This window comes from Lepisosteus oculatus, chromosome 7, assembly GCF_040954835.1.
Source record: "Lepisosteus oculatus isolate fLepOcu1 chromosome 7, fLepOcu1.hap2, whole genome shotgun sequence".
In the NCBI taxonomy this organism is placed as follows: domain Eukaryota; kingdom Metazoa; phylum Chordata; class Actinopteri; order Semionotiformes; family Lepisosteidae; genus Lepisosteus; species Lepisosteus oculatus.
The window spans coordinates 2,537,455-2,563,249 of NC_090702.1; the positions used below are offsets into that span (position 1 = coordinate 2,537,455).

General features: G+C 53.0%; 1 protein-coding gene across 3 annotated transcripts; it reads right to left on the reverse strand.

Moving 5' to 3' along the window:
• Nucleotides 1-380: 380 nt before the first annotated feature.
• Nucleotides 381-25,418, reverse strand: slc37a3 (solute carrier family 37 member 3). Of its 3 annotated transcripts, none has more exons than XM_069192019.1 (17): nt 25,313-25,418; nt 24,766-24,849; nt 23,123-23,183; nt 22,930-23,045; nt 18,935-19,049; nt 18,537-18,629; nt 16,717-16,800; nt 16,077-16,222; nt 14,622-14,718; nt 13,644-13,728; nt 9,465-9,643; nt 8,126-8,267; nt 5,726-5,827; nt 4,966-5,013; nt 3,737-3,888; nt 2,411-2,476; nt 381-1,472 (listed from the first exon to the last, which is right to left on the reverse strand). In XM_069192019.1, exons 4-17 carry the CDS (start codon nt 23,004-23,006, stop codon nt 1,380-1,382), a joined length of 1,479 nt encoding a protein of 492 aa, XP_069048120.1. In that variant the 5' UTR covers nt 23,007-23,045; nt 23,123-23,183; nt 24,766-24,849; nt 25,313-25,418; the 3' UTR covers nt 381-1,379. The 3 variants fall into 3 exon arrangements, with proteins under 3 accessions (XP_069048120.1, XP_069048122.1, XP_069048121.1); XM_069192021.1 differs by having other exon boundaries at nt 22,930-23,041; nt 23,122-23,183; XM_069192020.1 differs by lacking the exon at nt 25,313-25,418 and adding an exon at nt 25,022-25,041.
• Nucleotides 25,419-25,795: the final 377 nt, after the last annotated feature.

Below are 25,795 nucleotides of genomic sequence, written 5' to 3' on the forward strand. Positions count from 1 at the left end.
CTCCAGCTCCCCCAGGACCCTGAACTGGAAGAAGCTGTTAGAAACGGTGTTGTCTTTCTCAGGATTAATTTGAATGTTTTCCAAAGCTTTCATGGACTCGCTTTAGAAATGGTAATAACGTTCAGCTTATTTTTTTATAATCAAGTTGTATCCCTGATGTCTGAGCCAATCTTGCAGTGTGTTCAAAATCTGATCCGAGTTAAGTTAAACAAATGCTGTATAGCGCCATTTATAAAGGACAACTTTGTGTTTAAGTGGTATATGTTACTAACTTGTGTTTGTACAATTTGTAAATATCACTCATGTCAAAATAATATATGTAACTGGTTGTTATGGTGTATTCATTATCCCGAATCCTTCAACACTGCACTTCGAAAACATTCAGCAGGAAGATATTTCACATTTATTGAGATTCTTCCAGAATGTCAGTTGTGTCATTTGCGAGTCCCATCTGGGGTTTTTCCACACAACAAACAACTGGTGGGGACGTCAAGGAACAGGTTAACAAAAAAAAAGAAAACGGGGGAGGTCGAGTCTCACAGGACTTCTCCTTTAAATTCAAACGCCAGCGAGAACACAGCTCTCTTATTAAAAGTGCTCGAGAGAACGACTGCAACACAGATGGCGGGACGACGCACTGATCTCACAAGTGGTGCACAGACATCGAGATGAGGCTCCAGGTTATCTCTAAACCCGGGCCGCCTCTCCTTTCGGTACAGGTGGTAAAAATAAAAGGGGTGTTTTCAGAGCTCCGTCCGCCCTGAGAAAGCGGATTCGTTTCTCACACTCGACGTCCCAAGCGGAGAAGGAACTACTCCACAGCAGGCCTTCCCCCCGCCATTCACACACACGCACACACAAACGCACGCACGCACAAACACACAAACACAAACACACGCACACACGCAAACACACAAACACACAAACACGCAAACACACGCACACACAAACACACGCACACACAAACACACACACACGCACACACACACACACGCACACACACGCACACACACGCACACACACGCACACACACGCACACACGCACACACGCACACACGCACACACGCACAGGCTTTTTAAACATCTTGTCAGGCGCCGCGATATATCGCCCGATCTGGCCCGGAAACTGATGCAGAATCTCGTCTGTCCGTCGCTGGTCCGCGCGGCTCCGGCTGGGTTTCGGAGATCGTTCCCGGGAAAGGGGAGCCGCCTGCATGCGAGGAGGAGGAGGAGGAGGAGGAGGAAAGAAGCTGGGGAGGAGATCTTCCCCCAGGGGTGGCGACCTCCTCTGCGGAAGATCGGAGCCCCGCGGCAGAAAACGCCTCGCAGTCGGTCCGCGCGCCGCAGGAAAAGTCCCCATCCGGCTCCGTGTGCCGGTTTCACAGCTGATGGGACCGCAGGCGCCGCTCCCGGATCATGGAACGCACTTCGCTCACGATCAGGGGCGAGATGAAGAGGACGCTCCCGAAGGTCTGCCAGCGCAGGAGAAGGCAGGGGTCAAACTTGGGACACGACAGCACAGGATCACCCTGCAGCAGCTCCCGGCTGGCAGCCCCCCCACTGGAGCCCAGCAGGTGTGAGCCTGGCCAGAGTACCTGGAGGGGAGACTCCTGGGAAAGCTGAGGCTGCTGCTGGGAGAGGTGTGAGTGGGGGCCAGCAGGGGGCGCTCACCCTGCGGTCTGTGTGGGTCCTCATGCCCCAGTATAGTGACGGGGACACTAGACTGTAAACAGGCGCCGTCCTTCGGATCAGACATAAAACTGAGGTCCTGACTCTCTGTGGTCATTAACAATCCCACGGTGCCTCTCGACAAGAGTAGGGGTGTCACCCCAGTGTCCTGGCCAAATTTCCCCCCTGGCCTTTACCCCTCATGGCCTCCTAATAACCCCCCTCTCTGAACTGGCTCCATCCCTCTGCTCTCCTCCCCACTGAGAGCTGGTGTGTGTGAGAGGACTGGAGCATCATCCAGGTGGGGCTGCACACTGGTGGGGGTAGTGGGATTCCCCCTGACCTGGGAAGAGCTCGGAGTGGAGGGTCCAGACAGGTGCTATACAAGTGTAGGGGATTATAATGTTTTTCATTCTCTACAAAAACAAGAAAACTAAAACAAATGGGAGTAAGAGACGACAAAAAATCATTAATATTATGCTTTGAAGCCATCCCTAACCCTGATTTGAATAAACCCATGCGGTTAGACAAAACCCATTATAGTTTTCAAGGCAGGGGAGAGAGAGGACCCCTGTTGATCAAATTCACATCAAAGGGCGCAAGGCACAGAACTACAAGGCTTGAAAACCTAAAAAAAATGGCAGCTCTGCTTTCACCCAGCTCCTCCTTAGGCAGGAAAGAGGCAACACACCTACAGAAAGCGACGCTCGCCCAGTCATGAGGCTGCAATACTCCGTCTTACCATGACGATGAAAAAGTAGAAGACGCACATCCATCCCAGTCGGCTTTCGATCAAGGACACCAGGTACTGGACCAAAGAGACAAAGACACCAGCATCTCACTACAACATGGTCAGCTGACTTGAACAGGCTTCCATTCAGAGGCGGACTGAAGGCTTAGGTGAAATCACGACCGCTAAAATCCAGTATCATTACACGGCACATTTCATGTTACTCTTACACTTTTGCAGGGCGCTAGAAAACCACGGAAAAAACTCGAAAAAATATTTGTGTAATATAATTAAGCGCCACTTAAGATGTTCAATACAGTTTGATGGTGTGATGTCAACAATGCCCCCCCCCAAGCCAGCTCAGTTACAGGAAGTGATGTCGAAAATGGCCCCGCCCACGGAGTCAGCTCAGCTACAGGAAGTGATGTCGACAATGGCCCTGCCCACGGAGTCAGCTCAGCTACAGGAAGTGATGCCAGCCATGGCCACGCCCCCCCAGAGCCAGCTCAGCTACAGGAAGTGATGCCAGCCTTGGCCACGCCCCCCCAGAGCCAGCTCAGCTACAGGAAGTGATGCCAGCCATGGCCACGCCCCCCCAGAGCCAGCTCAGCTACAGGAAGTGATGCCAGCCATGGCCACGCCCCCAGAGCCAGCTCAGCTACAGGAAGTGATGCCAGCCATGGCCACGCCCCCCCCCAGAGCCAGCTCAGCTACAGGAAGTGATGCCAGCCATGGCCACGCCCCCCAGAGCCAGCTCAGCTACAGGAAGTGATGCCAGCCATGGCCACGCCCCCCCAGAGCCAGCTCAGCTACAGGAAGTGATGCCAGCCATGGCCACGCCCCCCCAGAGCCAGCTCAGCTACAGGAAGTGATGCCAGCCATGGCCACGCCCCCCCAGAGCCAGCTCAGCTACAGGAAGTGATGCCAGCCATGGCCACGCCCCCCCAGAGCCAGCTCAGCTACAGGAAGTGATGCCAGCCATGGCCACGCCCCCCCAGAGCCAGCTCAGCTACAGGAAGTGATGCCAGCCATGGCCACGCCCCCCCAGAGCCAGCTCAGCTACAGGAAGTGATGCCAGCCATGGCCACGCCCCCCCCAGAGCCAGCTCAGCTACAGGAAGTGATGCCAGCCATGGCCACGCCCCCCCAGAGCCAGCTCAGCTACAGGAAGTGATGCCAGCCATGGCCACGCCCCCCCCGAGCCAGCTCAGCTACAGGAAGTGATGCCAGCCATGGCCACGCCCCCCCAGAGCCAGCTCAGCTACAGGAAGTGATGCCAGCCATGGGTTGCGCTGAGGCCCTTCTGCCAAGGGGAGCCAGCGGGTGCCTCGCTCCGTACCTGTCCTGCGGCTGCTCCCATGCTGCCCGTCCCGTCCACGATGCCCGTGACCGTGGCCAGCGCCTCCTGGCTGCCCCGCAGCGCCTCCTGCCGGCCCAGGTCAGCCGAGATGGCCGAGCTGATCATGTTGGACGGGCCTCCTATGAAGAAGCCTGCAACACAGGCACACGAGACGTCACTGCGCGGTTCGGGAGGGGGTGGGGGTTGCTCAGCATCGCGAAGAGGTGTCATCCCGAACGGCCCTGCGGGGGCGCTCTATCGCTCCAGCGCTCACTCCTTTGGGTGCTTTTCCATCTCCTGGGTTAGCGCTCTTGTTGGGTTACTACGCAGATGTTTGGTAATCAATTAATCAATCAATACATCCATTTTCTAACCCCTTCCGAAAAGACGACAGCTTCCAGACTGATCCCAGATCTCACTGTTCACCTGTCTGCTCTGTCCCAACACAAGAGCTTCCAGACTGATCCCAGATCTCACTGTTCACCTGTCTGCTCTGTCCCAACACAAGAGCTTCCAGACTGATCCCAGATCTCACTGTTCACCTGTCTGCTGTCCCAACACAAGAGCTTCCAGACTGATCCCAGATCTCACTGTTCTCCTGTCTGCTCTGTCCCAACACAAGAGCTTCCAGACTGATCCCAGATCTCACTGTTCACCTGTCTGCTCTGTCCCAACACAAGAGCTTCCAGACTGATCCCAGATCTCACTGTTCACCTGTCTGCTCTGTCCCAACACAAGAGCTTCCAGACTGATCCCAGATCTCACTGTTCACCTTGGATCTTCAGGCTTGACCCGGTATGAGAGATCCTGAACATCATTCGAAGGACCAATACAGCAGTCTGTAATGTCTCACCTAAGTTTAGGCACGCTTGTGAATCCTGGATGAACTCTCTTGGAGACTGGAGAGAGGTTGGATCACGCTCATACACGGGCTCAGGATTTGATGACAGGCATCTAATCTGACCTGCGTTCCCTGCCTTCACCTCACCAAAAAAGAACCGATTTTGGATTTTCCCCTCATCTCTTCCAAACAGTTTGCAGTAGCCGCCTAAAATAAGATATACTTGTCCCTTTTCACACCGCCCTGTTAAAAGGCCTGTAGCCACTTTGGATGTCTCTCCCAGCTCTGGTGGGGTGTGGAGACACGATCCAATCCATCGGTGGATCACAGCCGCAAGACGCGATCGCATTTGTGTCTTCATAAGGATTCCAGCTTTTACACCAAGTACCTGTGACGGCCAGGATGACTGCATTCACCACCTGGTCGTTGGGCGAACCTGAAAAGAGAAGAACTGAATGAAGAAACTCACCACAGCCACCAAACACTTGGGAAGGACTGGAAGGCAGCAGGACCGCGACGGGCCGCCCCGATCCTAACGAAGCAGTTTTCAGGACGCGAGAAACGGCTCAGGATGAAGACAATCGGGGCTCAGCGTTCTCCAGCACGGTGAACGATTCTCTCGCGGCGCTAGACCTCCATGTCAAAGGCTTGACGTCCTACAGAAAGGCCCGGGTACGTGTTCCACGCGTTGATCGCTTCCTGACCAGATCATTTCCAGCGACACATTTCTCAAAATGCCGAACCTGGCTTTCAGCTGCCTTCGTTTCGAATAACCATTACGTCACCCCCATGACGTCTCTGGAAACCAGAGAGACAGACCTAAGATAGACCTTCAGACCTGGAAAAGTGTGAGTATTGGGCCAGTGAGGTATGATTTGTGCTGTGTGCGCTCATGACGTCTTTACTTCAGATCAAAAGATTGATCCACCTGAAATGGGGCGGGGGTTGTTTAAGGGGACCCCATTTCAGGGGGGGGGGGGGGGCATAATTAATAATGTTATTCGAACACAGCTAACCATGCGCGTAAAATAATACCCCGAAGACACAGAAGCTGGAAGTCTCTGCTTCAGCCCGATACCTGTGTTTGGACCCTCACGTTCCGGGACTGTAGTCGGACAAGAGGGGCGACAGTGGCGCCCAGTACTCACGGCTGTATCCCACCAGAGAGCCCATCGCCAGCAGCAGGCTCACCGCCAGCACAGGGGCTCTCTTGCCCATGAAGTCCGAGATCAGGCCCTGGACAGTTCCTCCTGGAGAGAGACCGGGCGTTACTGCCGGGCGACCCAGGGGTCCTGCTACAAAGACCCCTCTCGCGGGGTACCTGAGTGACGCCCCCGCCCGTCGCTTCGCCCTTTTACAATCAATTTCCATGGGGGGGGGAATGGAAAAATCTGCTCCGGCAGAGTAAAAACGTAAATTAGAGGAACAGGAAACCATCCACCTATCCTATCCCAGCAAGCAACAGGCACGAGGCAGGATACACCCTGGACGGGACACCAGTCCATCACACACACACACACACACACACACACCAGGGCCAGTCCATCACAGGACACACACACTCACACACACACACACACACACACACACACACACACACACACACACACACACCAGGGCCAGTCCATCACAGGACACACACACTCACACACACACACACCCGGGACAGTCCATCACAGGACACACACACACACACACCCGGGAAAGTCCATCACAGGACACACACACACACACACACACACACAAACACACACACAAGGGACAGTCCATCACAGGACACATACACTCACTCACACACACACACCAGGGACAGTCCATCACAGGACACACACACACACACACCAGGGACAGTCCATCACAGGACACACACACCCACACCAGGGACAGTCCATCACAGGACACACACACCCACATCAGTGACAGTCCATCACAGGACACACACACAAACACACACACACACACACACACACACGGGGCCAATTTTTCCCAGCAGCCACTTTTATCCCACCAGCCTGTCTTTGCACTGTGGGAGGAAACCCACGTGGACATGAGGGAGAACATGCAAACTCCACACAGACAGCACCCCAGGAGCTGACCCCGGAGCCCCAGTGCAGACCGTGCTGTGCTGCCATGGGACAACAGCACACCTGTTCAGACACAGCTATCGCCCTGATAAACCGGCAGCACAATGGGTTCTTGCAGTGGGAATAAAACCACTTGGACACCTTGTTATCCTCTAGAAATGATGTCTTTAAAAGAGGCGCTTTCTTCTGAGAAAAACAAACTAACTTCTGAGCCAAAACACAAGCAGAATACAGCCAAGTTTAAACATGATTGCAAATAGATTTGTCTCTCTACAAAAAAAGCAGCCTGTCTCTTCTGTGTGCGTATGCTTGTGTGTGTGCTTCTTCTGCGTGTGTGTGTGTGTGTGTGTGTGCGTGTGTGTGCTTGTGTGTGTGCTTGTGTGTGTGCTTCTTCTGCGTGTGTGTGCTTCTTCTGCGTGTGTGCGTATGCTTGTGTGTGTGCTTCTTCTGCGTGCGTGTGTATACTTGTGTGTGTGCTTCTTCTGCGTGCGTGTGTGTGTATGCTTGTGTGTGTGTTTCTTCTGCGTGCGTGTGTATACTTGTGTGTGTGTTTCTTCTGCGTGCGTGTGTATACTTGTGTGTGTGCTTCTTCTGCGTGCGTGTGTATACTTGTGTGTGTGCTTCTTCTGCGTGCATGTGCTTCTTCTGCGTGTGCTTCTGTGTGTGTGTATGCTAGTTTGTGCTTCTCCTGCATGTGTGTGTATGCTTGTGTGTGTGCTTCTTCTGCGTGCGTGTGTATGCTTGTGTGCTTCTGTGTGTGTGTATGCTAGTTTGTGCTTCTCCTGCATGTGTGTGTATGCTTGTGTGTGCTTCTCCTGCTGGCGTGTATGCTTCTGTGTGTGTGTGTGTATGCTAGTTTGTGCTTCTCCTGCGCGTGTGTGTGTGTATGCTTGTGTGTGCTTCTCCTGCTGGCGTGTGCTTCTTCTGCGTGTGCTTCTGTGTGTGTATGCTAGTTTGTGCTTCTCCTGCGCGTGTGTGTGTGTATGCTTGTGTGTGCTTCTCCTGCGTGTGTGTGTGTATGCTAGTTTGTGCTTCTCCTACGCGTGTGTGTGTATGCTTGTGTGTGCTGCTCCTGCTGGCGTGTGCTTCTTCTGCGTGTGTGTATGCTTTTGTGTGTGTGTATGCTAGTTTGTGCTTCTCCTGTGTGTGTGTGTATGCTTGTGTGTGCTTCTCCTGCGTGTGTGTGTGTATGCTAGTTTGTGCTTCTCCTGCGCGTGTGTGTGTATGCTTGTGTGTGCTGCTCCTGCTGGCGTGTGCTTCTTCTGCGTGTGTGTATGCTAGTTTGTGCTTCTCCTGTGTGTGTGTGTATGCTTGTGTATGCTTCTCCTGCAGGTGTATGCGTCTCTTCTGTGTGTGTGCGCGTTCTCTACTGTGCGCGCGTGTCTTCTGCGGGGGTGTCAAAGTCCGTGACCAGCTGCCTCCCAACAAGCAAGAAGAGCCGGGAAACCGGAACGGCCCGCCTACCTACGATCCCTCCCACGTCGTACCAGATGGACAGCCGGTCGGACTCGGCCTCTTCCCAGCCGAAGTTGTTGCTGAGGTAGAAGGGCAGCCAGAAGAAAAAGGAGTAGTTGACCAGCTTCAGGCAGGCGTAGGCCAGCGAGTACTGGAGTGGGGGCAAGAGACAGAGGAGAGAGGAGTCTGGGGCCCTGCTCAAATCGAACGAAACACACCCCGTTCCGGTAATAATAATAATCATTGCTTACACTTATATAGCGCTTTTTCTGGACACTCCACTCAAAGCGCTTTACAGGTAATGGGGATCCCCTCCACCCCCACCAGTGTGCGGCCCCACCTGGATGATGCTCCAGTCCTCTCACACACACCAGCTCTCAGTGGGGAGGAGAGCAGAGGGATGGAGCCAGTTCAGAGAGGGGGATTGTTAGGAGGCCATGATTGATAAAGGCCGATGGGGAAATTTGGCCAGGACACTGGGGTTACACCCCTACTCTTTTCGAGAAACGCCCTGGGATATAATGACCACAGAGAGTCAGGACCTCGATTTTACATCTCATCCGAAGGACGGCGCCTGTTTACAGTCTAGTGGCCCCACTAACGCCTCTTCCAGCAGCAACCTTAGTTTTTCCCAGAGGTCTCCCATCCAGGTACTGACCAGGCTCACACCTGCTGAGCTCCAGTGGGGCTGCCAGTTGTGAGTTGCAGGGTGATATGGCTGCTGGCTAATGGAATTATCTACCAACTACCAGTTGGGCCATAGGTTCTTAATCTAAAAACACCCTCATTCTACTTTCTAAAGGAAAATAAAGTAATGTTTCTGTGCCGACCACTCATATTGAGCTGACTAAGGCGATATATTTCTAGATTTAATCCCCCCCACACACTTCTGCTGGCACAATGCAAACAGTTACAAAAATGTGAAATACGCTCCCCCACTAACACGTCAACAATACTAACTCCTTACACTTATATAGCGCCTCCACTCCGAGCTCTTTCCAGGTCAGGGGGAATCCCACTACCCCCGCCAGTGTGCAGCCCCACCTGGATGATGCTCCAGTCCTCTCCCACACACCAGCTCTCAGTGGGGAGGAGAGCAGAGGGATGGAGCCAGTTCAGAGAGGGGGGTTATTAGGAGGCCATGAGGGGTAAAGGCCAGGGGGGGGAATTTGGCCAGGACACTGGGGTAACACTCCTACTCTTGTCGAGAGACACCCTGGGGTTTTTAATGACCGCAGAGAGTCAGGACCTCGGTTTTACATCCCATCCGAAGGACAGGGGCCTTGAGCTTGAGAAAACGGCCTTCCGCACTCGACGGGCAAGAAATACCGATGGACAGGGGCATTACCAGCAGCACTCCGGGCAGGCAGAACGCCTGGAAGAAGCCAATGGCCGCCGGGCTCCCCTGCTCGTCGGCCTGCTGGATGGAGCAGCCGATCCCATCATGCACCTCTCCGGCGTCGCCGATCAGCGGCCGGTGGCTCTCCGCGTCTCGATCGGCGGGGCCCGCGTCGGCCTGGCTCAGGCCTGCGGACACGGGCGCAAGGGGGGAGGGGGACCAAGGAGAGGCGAACAAGCTGCAGAATTATGGGGGAGAGGTGTGGGTTCGGGGAGGGGGTTGGGGTTAAGACAGTGTTCAAGGTCCGATGACTGGCCATCGGGAAACTTGTACAGCACCTGTTTCTCTGAGGAGATCTCAATGGCGAGGAACCAAGCCTATTTCGCCCTACAGGAATAAGGCCGGACAACCTGGATATCTTTGGTACAGACCCTCCATCCAGAACCGCACATGTGTGTGTGCTTCTTCTGCGTGTGTGTGTGTATGCTTGTGTGTGTGCTTCTTCTGCGTGTGTGTGTGTATGCTTGTGTGTGTGCTTCTTCTGCGTGTGTGTGTGTATGCTTGTGTGTGTGCTTCTTCTGCGTGTGTGTGTGTATGCTTGTGTGCGCTTCTTCTGCGTGTGTGTGTGTGTGTGTATGCTTGTGTGCGCTTCTTCTGCGTGTGTGTGTGTGTGTATGCTTGTGTGCGCTTCTTCTGCGTGTGTGTGTGTGTGTATGCTTGTGTGCGCTTCTTCTGCGTGTGTGTGTGTGTATGCTTGTGTGCGCTTCTTCTGCGTGTGTGTGTGTGTATGCTTGTGTGTGCTTCTTCTGCGTGTGTGTGTGTATGCTTGTGTGTGTGCTTCTTCTGCGTGTGTGTGTGTATGCTTGTGTGTGTGCTTCTTCTGCGTGTGTGTGTGTATGCTTGTGTGTGTGCTTCTTCTGCGTGTGTGTGTGTATGCTTGTGTGCGCTTCTTCTGCGTGTGTGTGTGTGTGTGTATGCTTGTGTGCGCTTCTTCTGCGTGTGTGTGTGTGTGATGCTTGTGTGCGCTTCTTCTGCGTGTGTGTGTGTGTGTGTATGCTTGTGTGCGCTTCTTCTGCGTGTGTGTGTGTGTGTGTATGCTTGTGTGCGCTTCTTCTGCGTGTGTGTGTGTGTGTGTATGCTTGTGTGCGCTTCTTCTGCGTGTGTGTGTGTGTGTGTATGCTTGTGTGCGCTTCTTCTGCGTGTGTGTGTGTGTGTGTATGCTTGTGTGCGCTTCTTCTGCGTGTGTGTGTGTGTGTGTATGCTTGTGTGCGCTTCTTCTGCGTGTGTGTGTGTGTGTGTATGCTTGTGTGCGCTTCTTCTGCGTGTGTGTGTGTGTGTGTATGCTTGTGTGCGCTTCTTCTGCGTGTGTGTGTGTGTGTATGCTTGTGCGCGCTTCTTCTGCGTGTGTGTGTGTGTATGCTTGTGCGCGCTTCTTCTGCGTGTGTGTGTGTGTATGCTTGTGTGTGCTTCTTCTGCGTGTGTGTGTGTGTATGCTTGTGTGTGCTTCTTCTGCGTGTGTGTGTGTGTATGCTTGTGTGTGCTTCTTCTGCGTGTGTGTGTGTGTATGCTTGTGTGCGCTTCGTCTGCGTGTGTGTGTGTGTATGCTTGTGTGTGCTTCTTCTGCGTGTGTGTGTGTGTGTATGCTTGTGTGTGCTTCTTCTGCGTGTGTGTGTGTGTGTGTATGCTTGTGTGTGCTTCTTCTGCGTGTGTGTGTGTGTGTATGCTTGTGTGTGCTTCTTCTGCGTGTGTGTGTGTGTATGCTTGTGTGTGCTTCTTCTGCGTGTGTGTGTGTGTATGCTTGTGTGTGCTTCTTCTGCGTGTGTGTGTGTGTATGCTTGTGTGTGCTTCTTCTGCGTGTGTGTGTGTATGCTTGTGTGTGCTTCTTCTGCGTGTGTGTGTGTATGCTTGTGTGTGTGCTTCTTCTGCGTGTGCTTCTGTGTGTGTGTATGCTAGTTTGTGCTTCTCCTGCGCGTGTGTGTATGCTTGTGTGTGCTTCTGTGTGTGTGTATGCTAGTTTGTGCTTCTCCTGCGCGTGTTATGAATTATGGGGGAGAGGTGTGGGTTCGGGGAGGGGGTTGGGGTTAAGACAGTGTTCAAGGTCCGATGACTGGCCATCGGGAAACTTGTACAGCACCTGTTTCTCTGAGGAGATCTCAATGGCGAGGAACCAAGCCTATTTCGCCCTACAGGAATAAGGCCGGACAACCTGGATATCTTTGGTACAGACCCTCCATCCAGAACCGCACATGTGTGTGTGCTTCTTCTGCGTGTGTGTGTGTATGCTTGTGTGTGTGCTTCTTCTGCGTGTGTGTGTGTATGCTTGTGTGTGTGCTTCTTCTGCGTGTGTGTGTGTATGCTTGTGTGTGTGTTTCTTCTGCGTGTGTGTGTGTATGCTTGTGTGTGTGCTTCTTCTGCGTGTGTGTGTGTGTATGCTTGTGTGTGTGCTTCTTCTGCGTGTGTGTGTGTGTATGCTTGTGTGTGTGCTTCTTCTGCGTGTGTGTGTGTATGCTTGTGTGTGCTTCTTCTGCGTGTGTGTGTGTGTATGCTTGTGTGTGTGCTTCTTCTGCGTGTGTGTGTGTGTATGCTTGTGTGTGTGCTTCTTCTGCGTGTGTGTGTGTGTGTATGCTTGTGTGTGTGCTTCTTCTGCGTGTGTGTGTGTGTATGCTTGTGTGTGTGCTTCTTCTGCGTGTGTGTGTGTGTATGCTTGTGTGTGCTTCTTCTGCGTGTGTGTGTGTATGCTTGTGTGTGCTTCTTCTGCGTGTGTGTGTGTGTGTATGCTTGTGTGTGCTTCTTCTGCGTGTGTGTGTGTGTGTGTATGCTTGTGTGTGCTTCTTCTGCGTGTGTGTGTGTGTGTATGCTTGTGTGTGCTTCTTCTGCGTGTGTGTGTGTGTATGCTTGTGTGTGCTTCTTCTGCGTGTGTGTGTGTGTATGCTTGTGTGTGCTTCTTCTGCGTGTGTGTGTGTATGCTTGTGTGTGCTTCTTCTGCGTGTGTGTGTGTGTATGCTTGTGTGTGCTTCTTCTGCGTGTGTGTGTGTGTGTATGCTTGTGTGCGCTTCTTCTGCGTGTGTGTGTGTGTATGCTTGTGTGCGCTTCTTCTGCGTGTGTGTGTGTGTATGCTTGTGTGCGCTTCTTCTGCGTGTGTGTGTGTGTATGCTTGTGTGTGCTCCTTCTGCGTGTGTGTGTGTGTATGCTTGTGTGTGCTTCTTCTGCGTGTGTGTGTGTATGCTTGTGTGTGTGCTTCTTCTGCGTGTGCTTCTGTGTGTGTGTATGCTAGTTTGTGCTTCTCCTGCGCGTGTGTGTAGGCTTGTGTGTGCTTCTGTGTGTGTGTATGCTAGTTTGTGCTTCTCCTGCGCGTGTTATGAATTATGGGGGAGAGGTGTGGGTTCGGGGAGGGGGTTGGGGTTAAGACGGTGTTCAAGGTCCGATGACTGGCCATCGGGAAACTTGTACAGCACCTGTTTCTCTGAGGAGATCTCAATGGCGAGGAACCAAGCCTATTTCGCCCTACAGGAATAAGGCCGGACAACCTGGATATCTTTGGTACAGACCCTCCATCCAGAACCGCACATGGTCAAACCCCTCAAGGTTTCAATCTCACTGACCAAAGTCCAGAAAATACTGCAGAGAACTTGAGCTGCGTCATACTGACGCAAAAAAACCAAACATTCACAGCAGACTCATTGTTTGGAACCACTTATATGGATTATAAAAGCATTTCTAAGGGCCACTTGCTGGACAGATGATCTCAACTTCCGTCTTTAAGAATCAACACCTCCCCCCAAACCTTTCACCTGCACTGTAAGGGTTACAAAAACCTTCGCAGGTCCTCCCTCCTGGCGGCCGTCAGGGTGTATTACGCTGCCCTAGGCTAGGACTGTTAGCCCTTCATCTGCTCATCGCTGGACAGCATGTTGCACTATTGTGCTTTTTGGGACAGTCAATCTGTATATACCTATGCGCACTTTTGCACATAGTTTAGTGCTTTACAGTGACTATGAGCATATTTTGCACACGCCTAACTATTTGTTTATTTTGTATTGCTGCACTTATTTTAATTCTTAGGCTGCTCTTTTTGCTTGTCTTGTCTGTAACACCTCAAGTTCCCTCCGGGATCAATCAAGTCTCATCTATCCACCTGTCCTTCTGCGGCCTGGAGCTGTAGATCGGCCTGCTTGTGGCGCCACTCACCGATTTCTTTAGGGGAGGTGAGGAGTCCGAAGAACACGATCACACCCCCGGCAAACTGCACCGAGGAGGTGACCAGGAAGGCGTACTGTAAAGGCAAACAGACCGGCTTCAACAGGGGAGGAGCGCTGGACGAGGCACGAAGCGCGTCTGTGAGGGGCATGCTCTGGAGCCCTGCGGACAGCTGAAGAGTCCTTTTCTGTGCCGACCACTCATATTGAGCTGACTAAGGCGATATATTTCTATATTTAATCCCCCCCACACACTTCTGCTGGCACAATGCAAACAGTTACAAAAATGTGAAATACGCTCCCCCACTAACACGTCAACAATACTAACTCCTTACACTTATATAGCGCCTGTCTGGACCCTCCACTCCGAGCTCTTCCCAGGTCAGGGGGAATCCCACTACCCCCACCAGTGTGCAGCCCCACCTGGATGATGCTCCAGTCCTCTCACACACACCAGCTCTCAGTGGGGAGGAGAGCAGAGGGATGGAGCCAGTTCAGAGAGGGGGGTTATTAGGAGGCCATGAGGGACAAGCAGCCACAGACCGCTGTAATAATAGCGCTCCTATATCCGATTGACTGAGCTACCGCAGGCGAGTGATTGAGGTAGAAAGATATCCAGGGGAAACCACGCTGAACGGACTGTGCGTTTGTTTGGTGTGATTGTTTTCAAATCACTTTTGTAGGATATTAGGAAACGTTTCTGGTTTCTAGAAACTTTTTCTAGTTTCGAAGGTGGTGCTGTGGCACCGTGGCTCAGGATCTGCGCCTGTGGCCGGGAGGTTTCAAATCCAGCGGCCGGCAGGGGAATCCTACTCCGTGGGGCCCCTGAGCCCCAGCTGCTCCAGGGGCGCCGTATAGGTGGCCGACCCTGCGCTCTGACCCCCAGCTTCTCTCTCCCTGTCTGTGTGTCTCATGGAGAGCGAGCTGGGGCCTGCGAAAAGACAAACGAACTGAGACGCCTCACACTCGCCTCGTATCCGTAGCACAGCACGCTGGAAGCCAGGAACGCCCCCAGGATGTTCCCCACGGAAGCACAGGCGCTCCACAGGCCGAACACGAAGCCCCGCCTGAAGAGAGAGGCGGAAGGCGACCCGCGTCAATGACCTTTCACCTCTGGGCAGGCGGCTGCTGCTGCTGCTGCTCCCATGCTCCCACACAGGAAGTACCGCCCCCCCTAGACAGGAAGCCGGCCCCGGTCGGACCGACGCGGCACCGTGGGGGCCGTGACAACCGGGCCACGCGCAGGTCGGCCCCTGAGGACCGCGGAGCGAACTGTGGACGGTGTCCAGCTGGGCTCCAGCTCCTCCTCGGGCCCTCTGGCGTCTCCTGTTTGTACGAGTTCACATACCCCCCTGGTCCTGGAGGGGCCCCAGGCCAGTCCAGTCTCAGACGTCTCCCGTGTCTCCAGACTGGGGACCCCCGTCTCCAGACCACCGCATCAGGCGATCTGTTGAATTGCTTCCGAAACCAGCCCTCCACAGAGTTCGAGCGGATTTTGGCCACCCCGCCCGATCACCTCTAAATTCGGCAGTTTAACAGATCGCCTGCGTTATTCACCACGATGCGCCCCCCGTCCTTAGAAATCGACGAATGGTGACCTACAACATAAAAGCTGTAAAACTGGGGCCCCCCCTGGAGTGAACTACACACGCTGAAATGTGAGCAGCTGCTCGCACGAAGGCGTGTCACAAAGGAATCGAACCCGGGGCTCCCCGCGGAGAAGCAGCACCAGCCACTGTCATGTCATGAAAAACTTGACATGCATTAAGGGGCACCCACTTCATCCCCCAAGAAGGGCAGACGCACCCGGAAGAGGAGGTGGCCAAGCGAAAAAACAAACTACTACTTCACTCACTGAATCAAGCCAGAACTTAGTTCACAGGCGGTATGGGTACAGTGGTTAGCTTTGCACTGGAGCATATCCCAGCAAGCAATGGGCACAAGGCAGGAAACAGCCGGGTCAGGAGAGACACACACACAAACACACAAAGACAAACACACCAGGGCTAATTTCTTAGAAGCCAGTTCACCCACCATGGACAGTGGGAGGCAACTGGAGCACCTGCGGGAGACCCACATGAACACAGGAGGAACATGCGAACTCCACCCAGACAGCACCCCCGGGGCCCGGAACTGAACCCAGGGCCCCCGGGCACCTGAGCCGCCGTGCCGCCCCCAGGTCACAGCCCAGTCTGTGACCTCATGATGGGAAATCACTGGGCGACACTGTGGGATTGTGGGATACTTGGCTGTACAGAGTGTGTAAAAAAAAATAAAAATAAATGAAAAGTTCAGGACATCACCAACCAAGGTCTCTTCACCACCCCCCTCTCTCCACTCTGCTCCTTGGGTGTTCCTAACGGCGGGGGAACGTTTCACATTCCAGGCCGCAAGCAGACGCCAAGAGTCGAGCCGGGCGACTTACCCAGACTTCCCGAACCAGTTTCCCATGACCGCCACCACGCAGGGCCAGACCGCCGACTGCAGCAGCCCGTTCAGGACCCACAGGGCGCAGTAGAAATAGACGTTGTAGAAGTGGAGCCATTCGGTCAGGGTGCCGAAGAGAAACTCCTGCAGGGGAGAGGGGAGCAAGAGAAAAAAAAAAGAGAGACAGGGGTGTCACAGCAGCTGGCTGCACCTTTGCCAATCGAACGGCTCGTTTGGTTTCTTTTCCCCCCCTGTCCACTTCGGGGGAGGGAAGATTGCTGGCTGCCGGCTGCGCAGGTCAGGACACATGCTTAGACAGCACTTAAAGAGTGGGAAAAAAAAACCCCATCGGTGCCCTGGTTTTTTGTTTTTACTTCGGCTGAGCCAGAGTTTCAGCTGCCATGCGATCTCGCGTTTTGCAAATCAGTTCCACTTTCTGTCTGAGCTTCTTCTCTCCCTCTTCCTCCTCCCCCCCCCCCCTCCACACCCCACAATCCCACCCACCCCACCACACAAAGACCCCTCCCACACTCCCCTACTCCACCACAACCCCGCACGGACTCCCACAAGCCCCCTCAGGCTCCCACAGGCCCCCAGCCCCGCCCACACCGCCGCGCCGGTCTCAGGTTTCGGCTCACGGTCACTGCCGAGCCACACAGGCCGAAGGAGAGGACGTAGCGCAGGTTCAGCCGGTCTCCGATCACGCCGCTGATGTACAGGCCCTGCAGGACACACACACACGGACAGGGGGAGACAGCAGGTTGGAAAAATTTGGAGCAGGACAGCACAGGGGCCAGAAAACACACACAGGGTCTTGCTTTAGCACAAATGGGGCTAATTGTTTAAATAACTGATTCCCTCAAAGAGTTCATGGTGACACCTACAGGAGAAAGTGTTCAAATGGCAGAGGAGTCTGGAAAAATGTGGACTGAAAATGAATGCAGAACAATCTGAAATAATGGTAAGGGAGAGAAGAGGAGATACTATGACCACTGTTGAGGACACAAATGGAGGAAAACTGAAACAAGTCGATGGCTTTAAATACCTTGGATCAAAACTCGTAAAGGGAGGAGAAACAAGTGGAGAGAAATAACTGGAATAATCTGTGACAGGAAAATTCCTAGAAAGTTAAAGTGCAAAATGTACAAGACTGTGATTAGACCTGTACAACTATCTGGAGCCGAATGCTTGGCAGTTGGAAAGAGGGAAGAGAACCTGATGAGAAGAACTGAAATGAGGACGTTGAGATGGATTCTGCAGATTTCAATGAAGGATAAGATCAGAAATGAAGAAATCCGTAGACGATGTAGGGTGGTGGATGTGGTTGAGAAGATGCGAGAGGCGAGGTTACGGTGGTATGGACATATCACGAGGAGGGACGTTGAGGAGGTAACAAAGAGGGTAATGGAATCTGAGGTGGAAGGTAACAGAGGAAGAGGCAGGCCTAGAAAGAGATGGATAGATTGTGTGAGAAAAGATATGGAGGGATGTGAAGTGAGTGAGGAAGATGTGCTCGACAGAGACAAGTGGAGAAGAGCAACCAAAGCAGCTGACCCCAGGACAGTCTGGGACTAAGGCTGTGGAAAAGAAGAAGACACTCTGAGCACCACCTGAATGACGGACAATATGTTTGCAGTTTTCTTCCGTGGGATCTCCACAGCTCCTACCCTTTCATGCAGGGTTATTCCTATAGTAAAGACTCCTTCACTTTGCCAGGTTAACTTTTCGTTACTTGAACGGAGTCTTAGCTACTGTACGACAGGTAAAACTCCAGAACACGCATGCGCACACAACACAGTCCACTCTCAAAACTCGTCCTGTAGGGCAACAAGACACTCAATATAGGTTCCGTTACAGCATACTACTGTTGTGTGATCTACTGTAACAGTTGGGTGACATGAATAAAAAGAACGAACCTGACAGATCTCTAAAGCCATAGGACATGTAAACGAAATCAACAACTGTGCTGCGCTGTAACTCGGCCTATCATACCTGCTACTTCGGGGGGAATTAAGCAGAGGTCTGAGGGTCGCGAGATGCTCGACAGGTGAGCAGCAGGCAAACGAGCAAACAAACTCAGACTCAAGGTCCTTCTGACCCGCGATCGGGCGCAGAGTGTGGTTCAAAGCCTGAGAGATGCAGCAAAGGCACAAGGGACTTCTGCCATTGCAGGCGAGACAGGCAGGCCAGGTTCGCAGCGTGAGAAATAGATGGTTCCAAAGCATGAAGGGGCAAATCCAGGAGAGAAGGATAGGGGTCGAGTATCCAGGGAGAAACATGAGCGAAGCTCTGGAGCAGAGCTGGGGTCAGAGCCAAGCTCTATAGCAGAGTACAAAATATTGTGAGCTCAGATTTTAGGTATCATGAGCCACCTGAGGCGGGCACGGTGGTATAGTGCCCACAGGTGGTACAGACCTCCTTTCTGAATGTGTATGCACGGCAACCAGCAAGGACTCACCACAGCGTAGGAGAAGAGGAAGACCGTGTCCAGGGCACCCAGGAAGAGCGTGGCCTCCGTCTCGTCGGCGAACAGCTGGTTCTCATTCCAAGTCTAGGGAAGGATAAAAAGCAGGGAAGGTACAGTGATGAATCCCTTTTCCCCCGAGCGCAAAATGCCAACCCGGCAAGGTTTTCCGCAGCCTTACTCTCGGCCTACGGTCGGAACGGTCTGAGCCGCTGTTACAAGAGAGACTTACAGACATCCTCCCCGATAACCCAGCGCCGCCGTCCTTGGGAAGAACGCCTTTCCCCCCGACACGGGGCGGGACTCGAGAGGCGCACTGGTGAGGTCCGGACCAGGGAGCTCCTGATCGCCGCCCTGTTAGAACAGCCAGGCGGGGGCCGGCCATGACGTACCTGGCCAGGGGACAGGGCGGGGCCGCTCCTGTTCTGCGGCGCCGGCGTCCACTGGGCCAGAATGCTGACCTTCACGTTGCTGAAGGTCTTGCGGGAGGCGTGAAGGAGGACATAGCTGCGCAGCGGCATCGGAACATTCGGCAATGTTGGAATATAAAAATAATGTAATAATGTTACTTTATTAGCCCTATACAATTTCTTGCATTAGGAATTCGTCTTTTCGCATACCCCCAGCTTGCTCTCCATGGAGACACAGACACACAGACAGGGAGAGAAGCTTGGGGGGTCAGAGCGCAGGGTCTGCCCTTGCATTTAATGCAATTTCTTGCATTAGGAATTCGTCTTTTTGCATACCCCCAGCTTTTCTCCATGGAGACACAGACACACAGACAGGGAGAGAAGCTTGGGGGGTCAGAGCGCAGGGTCGGCCATTGTACGGCGCCCCTGGAGCAGCTGGGGTGAAGGGCCTCGCTCAGGGGCCCAACGGAGTAGGATTCCTCTGCCGGGCCGCGGGATTTGAACCGGCAACCTCCCAGTCACAGGCGCAGATCCTGAGCCGCAGAGCCACCTCTCCGCCCCAATACAGGGGGAGAGCAGTTTACAGTCACGTCACACAGACGCCAGAGCGTACCCCGGCACACCCAGCACTGCGCCCCTCAAAAGCAGGCTCGTTCATATTAATCAGGCCTTGATTCTGTTATTAACCCTTCTGTCGAGCGGCAAAGGCAAGCTTTAATGCAGCTCATTTTACAGGTGGAGTCTTGCAGACTGGAGCTGGAATACAGGCCAGAGCAAAGACATGGACTCAAACACACAGGATTGACAAGTAACCTTGAAGAAGCTGTGAGCAGATTAGAGATTATAGAGCTGTTACCAAGTGTTGGTTGATACCAGTTGCTTTCTCCCCTTCACTACCAGTACATAGAGACTGGGTTATTAGTACGCAGGAAAGCAATGTGGGGAAACTGTGTGGGATGAAAGACAGCACATAGAAAGAGAATCTCTCTCTGGGGGTGCAGTTTAATCTAAACCAGGGGTGTCTGATCTTCACCCTGGAGGGTTGGTATAGCTACAGGGTCTTCACTCCTTCATGAGCCAATCAGAGCCTCCAGGCAGGGTCCTGGCTCTAGGACAGGGGTGTCCAGTCCTGGTCCTGCAGGGTCAGTCAGTGTGTCTGCTGGTCTTCACTCCTTCATGAGCCAATCAGAGCCTCCAGGCAGGGTCCTGGCTCTAGGACAGGGGTGTCCAGTCCTGGTCCTGCAGGGTCAGTCAGTGTGTCTGCAGGTCTGCACTCCTTCATGAGCCAATCGGAGCCTCCAGGCAGGGTCCTGGCTCCAGGACAGGGGTGTCCGGTCCTGGTCCTGCAGGGTCAGTCAGTGTGTCTGCAGCTCTTCACTCCTTCATGAGCCAATCAGAGCCTCCAGGCAGGGTCCTGGCTCTAAGACAGGGGTGTCCAGTCCTGGTCCTGCAGGGTCAGTCAGTGTGTCTGCAGGTCTTGACTCCTTCATGAGCCAATCAGAGCCTCCAGGCAGGGTCCTGGCTCTAGGACAGGGGTGTCCAGTCCTGGTCCTGCAGGGTCAGTCAGTGTGTCTGCAGGTCTTCAATCCTTCATGAGCCAATCAGAGCCTCCAGGGAGGGTCCTGGCTCCAGGACAGGGGTGTCCAGTCCTGGCCCTGCAGGGTCAGTCAGTGTCTCTTCAGGTCTTGACTCCTTCATGAGCCAATCAGAGCCTCCAGGCAGGGTCCTGGCTCCAGGACAGGGGTGTCCGGTCCTGGTCCTGCAGGGTCAGTCATTGTGTCTGCAGCTCTTCACTCCTTCATGAGCCAATCAGAGCCTCCAGGCAGGGTCCTGGCTCTAAGACAGGGGTGTCCAGTCCTGGTCCTGCAGGGTCAGTCAGTGCATCTCCAGATCTTCAAGGTCTCTGAAAAGCAGCTGCATCCAAAGAGCTGGGAGGAGCTGTTCAACTGGTCAGGTTAAGCTAGAGAAGCTCGTTAAGACCTGGGATGGTAATGAAAAAATCAGACACACCAGCTCTTCGGGACCAGGAGTGGACACCTCTGATCTAGGGAATGATTAGCAGGAAGCAATTCTGTAGCAGTTGGCCTAGTTAATACAACACTCACAGCTAGACCGTTCAGCAAACTAGCAGAAGGGCTGCTGATGTTTATTATGCACACACACACGGTGTTCCCTTTATTTAAACTCCTGATTTGAGGTGGGTTGAATCATAAAAGCACGAAAGGCAAAACAAAAAGCTAAACTATTGCTTGTCTCAAAAAAACAAACCCGATTGGGCCAAAAGCACTACTGCTGACTGAAAGCTTACCCAGAACCAAACTGCTAGCAATGACTGACAACAAGCAGTTAATGAGTTAATGACTACAGGACGGGTGCGGACGAGGTTAATATCCACAGGTTTTTAGATGGGATTAAAAGGTTCCTGATTTCCAGTGCTTTGTTTTGTGCACAGCGTTTCTGCGGGCTCCAAAAGCAGCCATCTTCTAAGTCTTAAAAAAACAATAGCGCTGTTGCCACAACAAGAAACACTGCACGGTCTTTTAAAAACCTGATTATGCGTCCGATTCAAGGTGTGGTAGTGGGGGAATAAAAGGCATACTGTTTCCGATTACTCTGAGGTTTTGAGTACAGCTGCTCCACTTTACCCTCAGTACAAGTCCTGAGAGTCCAGTGCTGAAATAAATGATAAATTCAGATCTAACTCGGCGCTGGTCAGTCCTGCCATCCTCACGTTTTAAGAAATGCACTAGAAGGCAGATTTAGGTTTTGGCAAGAGGAGTCAAGCACAGGAATGGGCAATTTTTTTTTGCCCAGCATACACACTTACTGGACTAAACATTTAGGGACTCTCATGTGCCCGTCTCTGTGGGCCACCAGAACACCCTGAGCGGCGCCCAGAATGCACTGCACGCGGCTCTGAACTACCCAATCACGTGTCCCGATCCTCCAGGAAGACTGCGTGATTCAGGGCTGAGCAGCTGAGGTTGTGGCGAGGGCGAAAGTCACAGGGGACTCGAACGCCCGCTGCAATGATTTCTGGGAGCCGTCCTGACCAGGGAAGGAGTCGAAAGCTCCTCTTCCTCATGCCCGAGGTCCTTATGTTTGCGCCAGTGAGTGCACTATCCCTGCTCTTCGGGCAAACATTAGGAAGCGAAAGGCAAACAGGGGGGGGGGGGGGGAAGGCGGATTTCAGCAGGAGAGGCTCTGCAAAGGAACGGGCAACTAGTACTTGAAGAGGCGTTAGTGGCGCCAGCAGGGGGCGCTCACCCTGCGGTCCGTGTGGGTCCTAATGCCCCAGTATAGTGACGGGGACACTAGACTGTAAACAGGCGCCGTCCTTCAGATGAGACGTAAAACCGAGGTCCTGACTCTCTGTGGTCATGAACAATCCCAGGGTGTCTTTCGACAAGAGTAGGGGTGTTACCCCAGTGTCCTGGCCAAATTCCCCCCCTGGCCTTTACCCCTCATGGCCTCCTAATAACCCCCCTCTCTGAATTGGCTTCATCCCTCTGCTCTCCTCCCCACTGAGAGCTGGTGTGTGGGGAGCGTTCTGGCGCACTATGGCTGCCGTCGCATCATCCAGGTGGGGCTGCACACTGGTGGTGGTGGAGGGGATCCCCATTACCTGTAAAGTGCTTTGAGTGGAGTGTCCAGAAAAGCGCTATATAAGTGTAAGCAATTATTATTATTATTATTATTATTATTATTATTATTATTATTACTTCACTGTCTGAGCTTTGAGGCACACAGAGGCACACCAGGGCCAATTTTCATTTCCCAGAAGCCATATAACCTACCAGCATGTCTCTGGATTGTGGGACGAAACCAGATCACTTAGAGAAGACCCATACAGAGGTAAAAAAAAAAAAAGAAAGATCAGCAGGGGTCGAGACGTTTCAGGCCGGACGGGGGGGGGGGGGGAGGAGAGAGGGGGGTACGCCCTGCAGCCGAGCCCACAGTGACGGAGACGAGTTTACCTAAAGAAGGTGAGGACGAAGGCAGTCAGGTGGTGGTGGGTGAACTGTGACAGCAGACCACAGCAAAGGGGTGTCATCACGGGAGTCTGGGGTCGGGAGGGGGGGGCACCACCCGTCTACAGGGAACAGCAGGCGAGTCAGAGGTGGCGGGATCGGGGAAGGTAGGCTCACGAAAATGAGAGATGATACTTACAGGCTGGATCTTAAAGCTCACAAATCTCCAGGAGCAGAACCGGCTTCTGGTTTTTCTTTGACTAAAAAGGACAAAAATCAAGTTTCCTTTAGAAAGTGGCATTGCTTCAGGGAGTTTGCAGGGGTGGGGAACAGGCTGCCCAGCCCTGTGGTTGAAGCCGATACCCTGGCTTCTCTCCAGACACAGCTGGGTGAGCTCCTCCAGTCAGGACAGGAGGCTCTTCTGTACACAGAGGGTGGTGGGGGTGGGGAACGAGCTGCCCAGCCCTGTGGTTGAAGCCGATACCCTGGCTTCTCTCCAGACACAGCTGGGTGAGCTCCTCCAGTCAGGACAGGAGGCTCTTCTGTACACAGAGGGTGGTGGGGGTGGGGAACGAGCTGCCCAGCCCTGTGGTTGAAGCCGATATCCTGGCTTCTCTCCAGACACAGCTGGGTGAGCTCCTCCAGTCAGGACAGGAGGCTCTTCTGTACACAGAGGGTGGTGGGGGTGGGGAACGAGCTGCCCAGCCCTGTGGTTGAAGCCGATATCCTGGCTTCTCTCCAGACACAGCTGGATGAGCTCCTCCAGTCAGGACAGGAGGCACGTCTTTACGCAAAGGGTGGCAGGAGAGTGGAACAAGCTGCCCAGCTGCACTCTTGAAGCCGATACCCTGGCTTCTCTCCAGACACAGCTGGGTGAGCTCCTCCAGTCAGGACAAGGGGGGGCTCTTCATTACACAGAGGGTGGTGGGAGTGGGGAACGAGCTGCCCAGCCACGTTGTTGAAGCCAACAACACCCTCGCTGCTGTCAAGACACAGCTGGATGAGAGGCTCCAGTCCGGACAGGAGGGGGCTTCTTTACACAAAGGGTGGTGGGAGTGGGGAACAGGCTGCCCAGCAAAGGTCGTTAAGTGACATTCAATCAGCTCCTTGTTACTAATCAGATTAGATGGTCTCATGGCCTCCTCTCAGTATAGTAACTATTCTTAGGCAGATGAATCCCACTGGACTGATCCATTTTCTAATGCACTCTGCGAGCATCTTTTGCCTTGCAGCGATCTGCAGGGACCCCCATCAGGAGCTGGCCAGTTTCTTGGAAGGGCAGTAAGGTTGGCAGTGAGCTCACAGTCTCTCTTGAGAGACTCCAGTTGTTCTTGGCCAGATGTTTCCCGTCTGTGGGGGCCGTTAGTTCTGCGGTTTGCTGGGAAAGCAGTAAATGGAAACATTATTCCCCATACGAACATGTGACACCTCGAGAAGCCGAGAAGACCTATTTAGAGACTATGAAGGTCATTAATCCAGAAGCAGCCGAGATGAAGAAGGCGGCGACACATATTCAGAGACATAAGGGATTTAAGCCCGACACATTTTTTTTTAAGCCATAACGACGGGGAAACACGACTTCGCAAGCAACATCACAAACGAGATCTTCTGAGAAACACCCCGAACAACGGAATGAAAAAGGAACTTAAGGAAGAGCTTTGGGTATCTTCAACACAGAAAGCGTCTGAACTTTACGTGCATCGTAACGTGGTTCTCCTTCAAACAGTCCACAAAGCACAGCACCGGTAAAAAAGGCGTTTGGGAAGATAAGGACCCAAACTTTTTTGAGCTGATTCGACATCTGACGAGAGCGGTGTTTTCGGACGGCGTGAGGTGACCAACCTGTTTTTAATATCAAATCCAGCGTCCGTTCGCCTTTCTTTTCTTCGGCACGTACATAATCACCCGGGCTGACCCATCACACCGCTGTCAGACAAGAAGAGAAGTTAGCTACGTCTCTGCGACCCGTCGCTCAGGAATATAAAATCCCGCACCGTAAAATCCCGATCAATGATGCCACGTCGCAGGTACAGCCCGAGCGATGCGTTTCGTTAACACACACAAGGTTGCGCCGGACTGAAAAAGCGTCGCACGTTACCTGCAAACCTTAAAAGCCCACGGTGCAGCTTGCATCACGCTGCAAAAACCCCCCGTGAAGCACAAAAGAGCCCACGCAATTTTCAAAATGTTCAAATTAAAAAAAAAAAGCACTGCTTGGTAGGAAAAGAGCTAGACAGAACTTCATTGCACAACTCTTTATTTGTCCGTAGCGCAAAATAAATAAAACAGGGAACAGCTCTTTCGTTTCCGCACCGTGCATGCCTTATCCTCAAGTGAATTTACCAGACGGCGCCGTTTCATCCCGCACTGAGGTATATTCAATACTCACCCATCAGTTTTAACAAGGTATAACCCCTGTAGGGTACGACATAAAAAAAAAAACTTGCAATCTCTGCGCCTCTCGGAGCTTCGCTCTTGCCCCGCTTCCTGCTGCTACCGCGATGCAGTGTGGGAGTTGTAGTCCGGGGAGGTTTGTTTGTTTTTTTTTTTAAACCACGTTATCGTCACCAGCCAATCCTGGGTGGCGGTGGCGGCTACCTGCCGGGGCGGACAGATTTTTAAATTGCCTCCCGGTCGTGACAAAACAAAAGCTAGCACGCTTTCGTTTTAGCCCGGGAAAGGAAAACTGAAACTCCTGAACGTCGCACATGATTAACATTCGGCTCTGAAGCTAACACTTTTTAGTACATGTACACTGTATACACTATATGCACTTTTCATATTGTATACACGGCCAGGCCATGTTCTGGAGAGCCAAAATCTATCAGCACTCTGAGAGATTAATTAAATCGACACTTTCTAAAGACTTAGA

Bases quoted from the DNA above. Each gene is read 5' to 3' on its own strand.
- slc37a3 (XM_069192019.1), bottom strand. From the start codon at position 23,006: ATGACACCCCTTTGCTGTGGTCTGCTGTCACAGTTCACCCACCACCAC. The intron at 19,050-22,929 runs GTAAACTCGTCT...GCCGCTGCGCAG, and splicing joins TTCGTCCTCACCTTCTTTAG to CTATGTCCTCCTTCACGCCT. The intron at 1,473-2,410 runs GTAAGACGGAGT...CTGCGCTGGCAG, and splicing joins TCTACTTTTTCATCGTCATG to ACCTTCGGGAGCGTCCTCTT.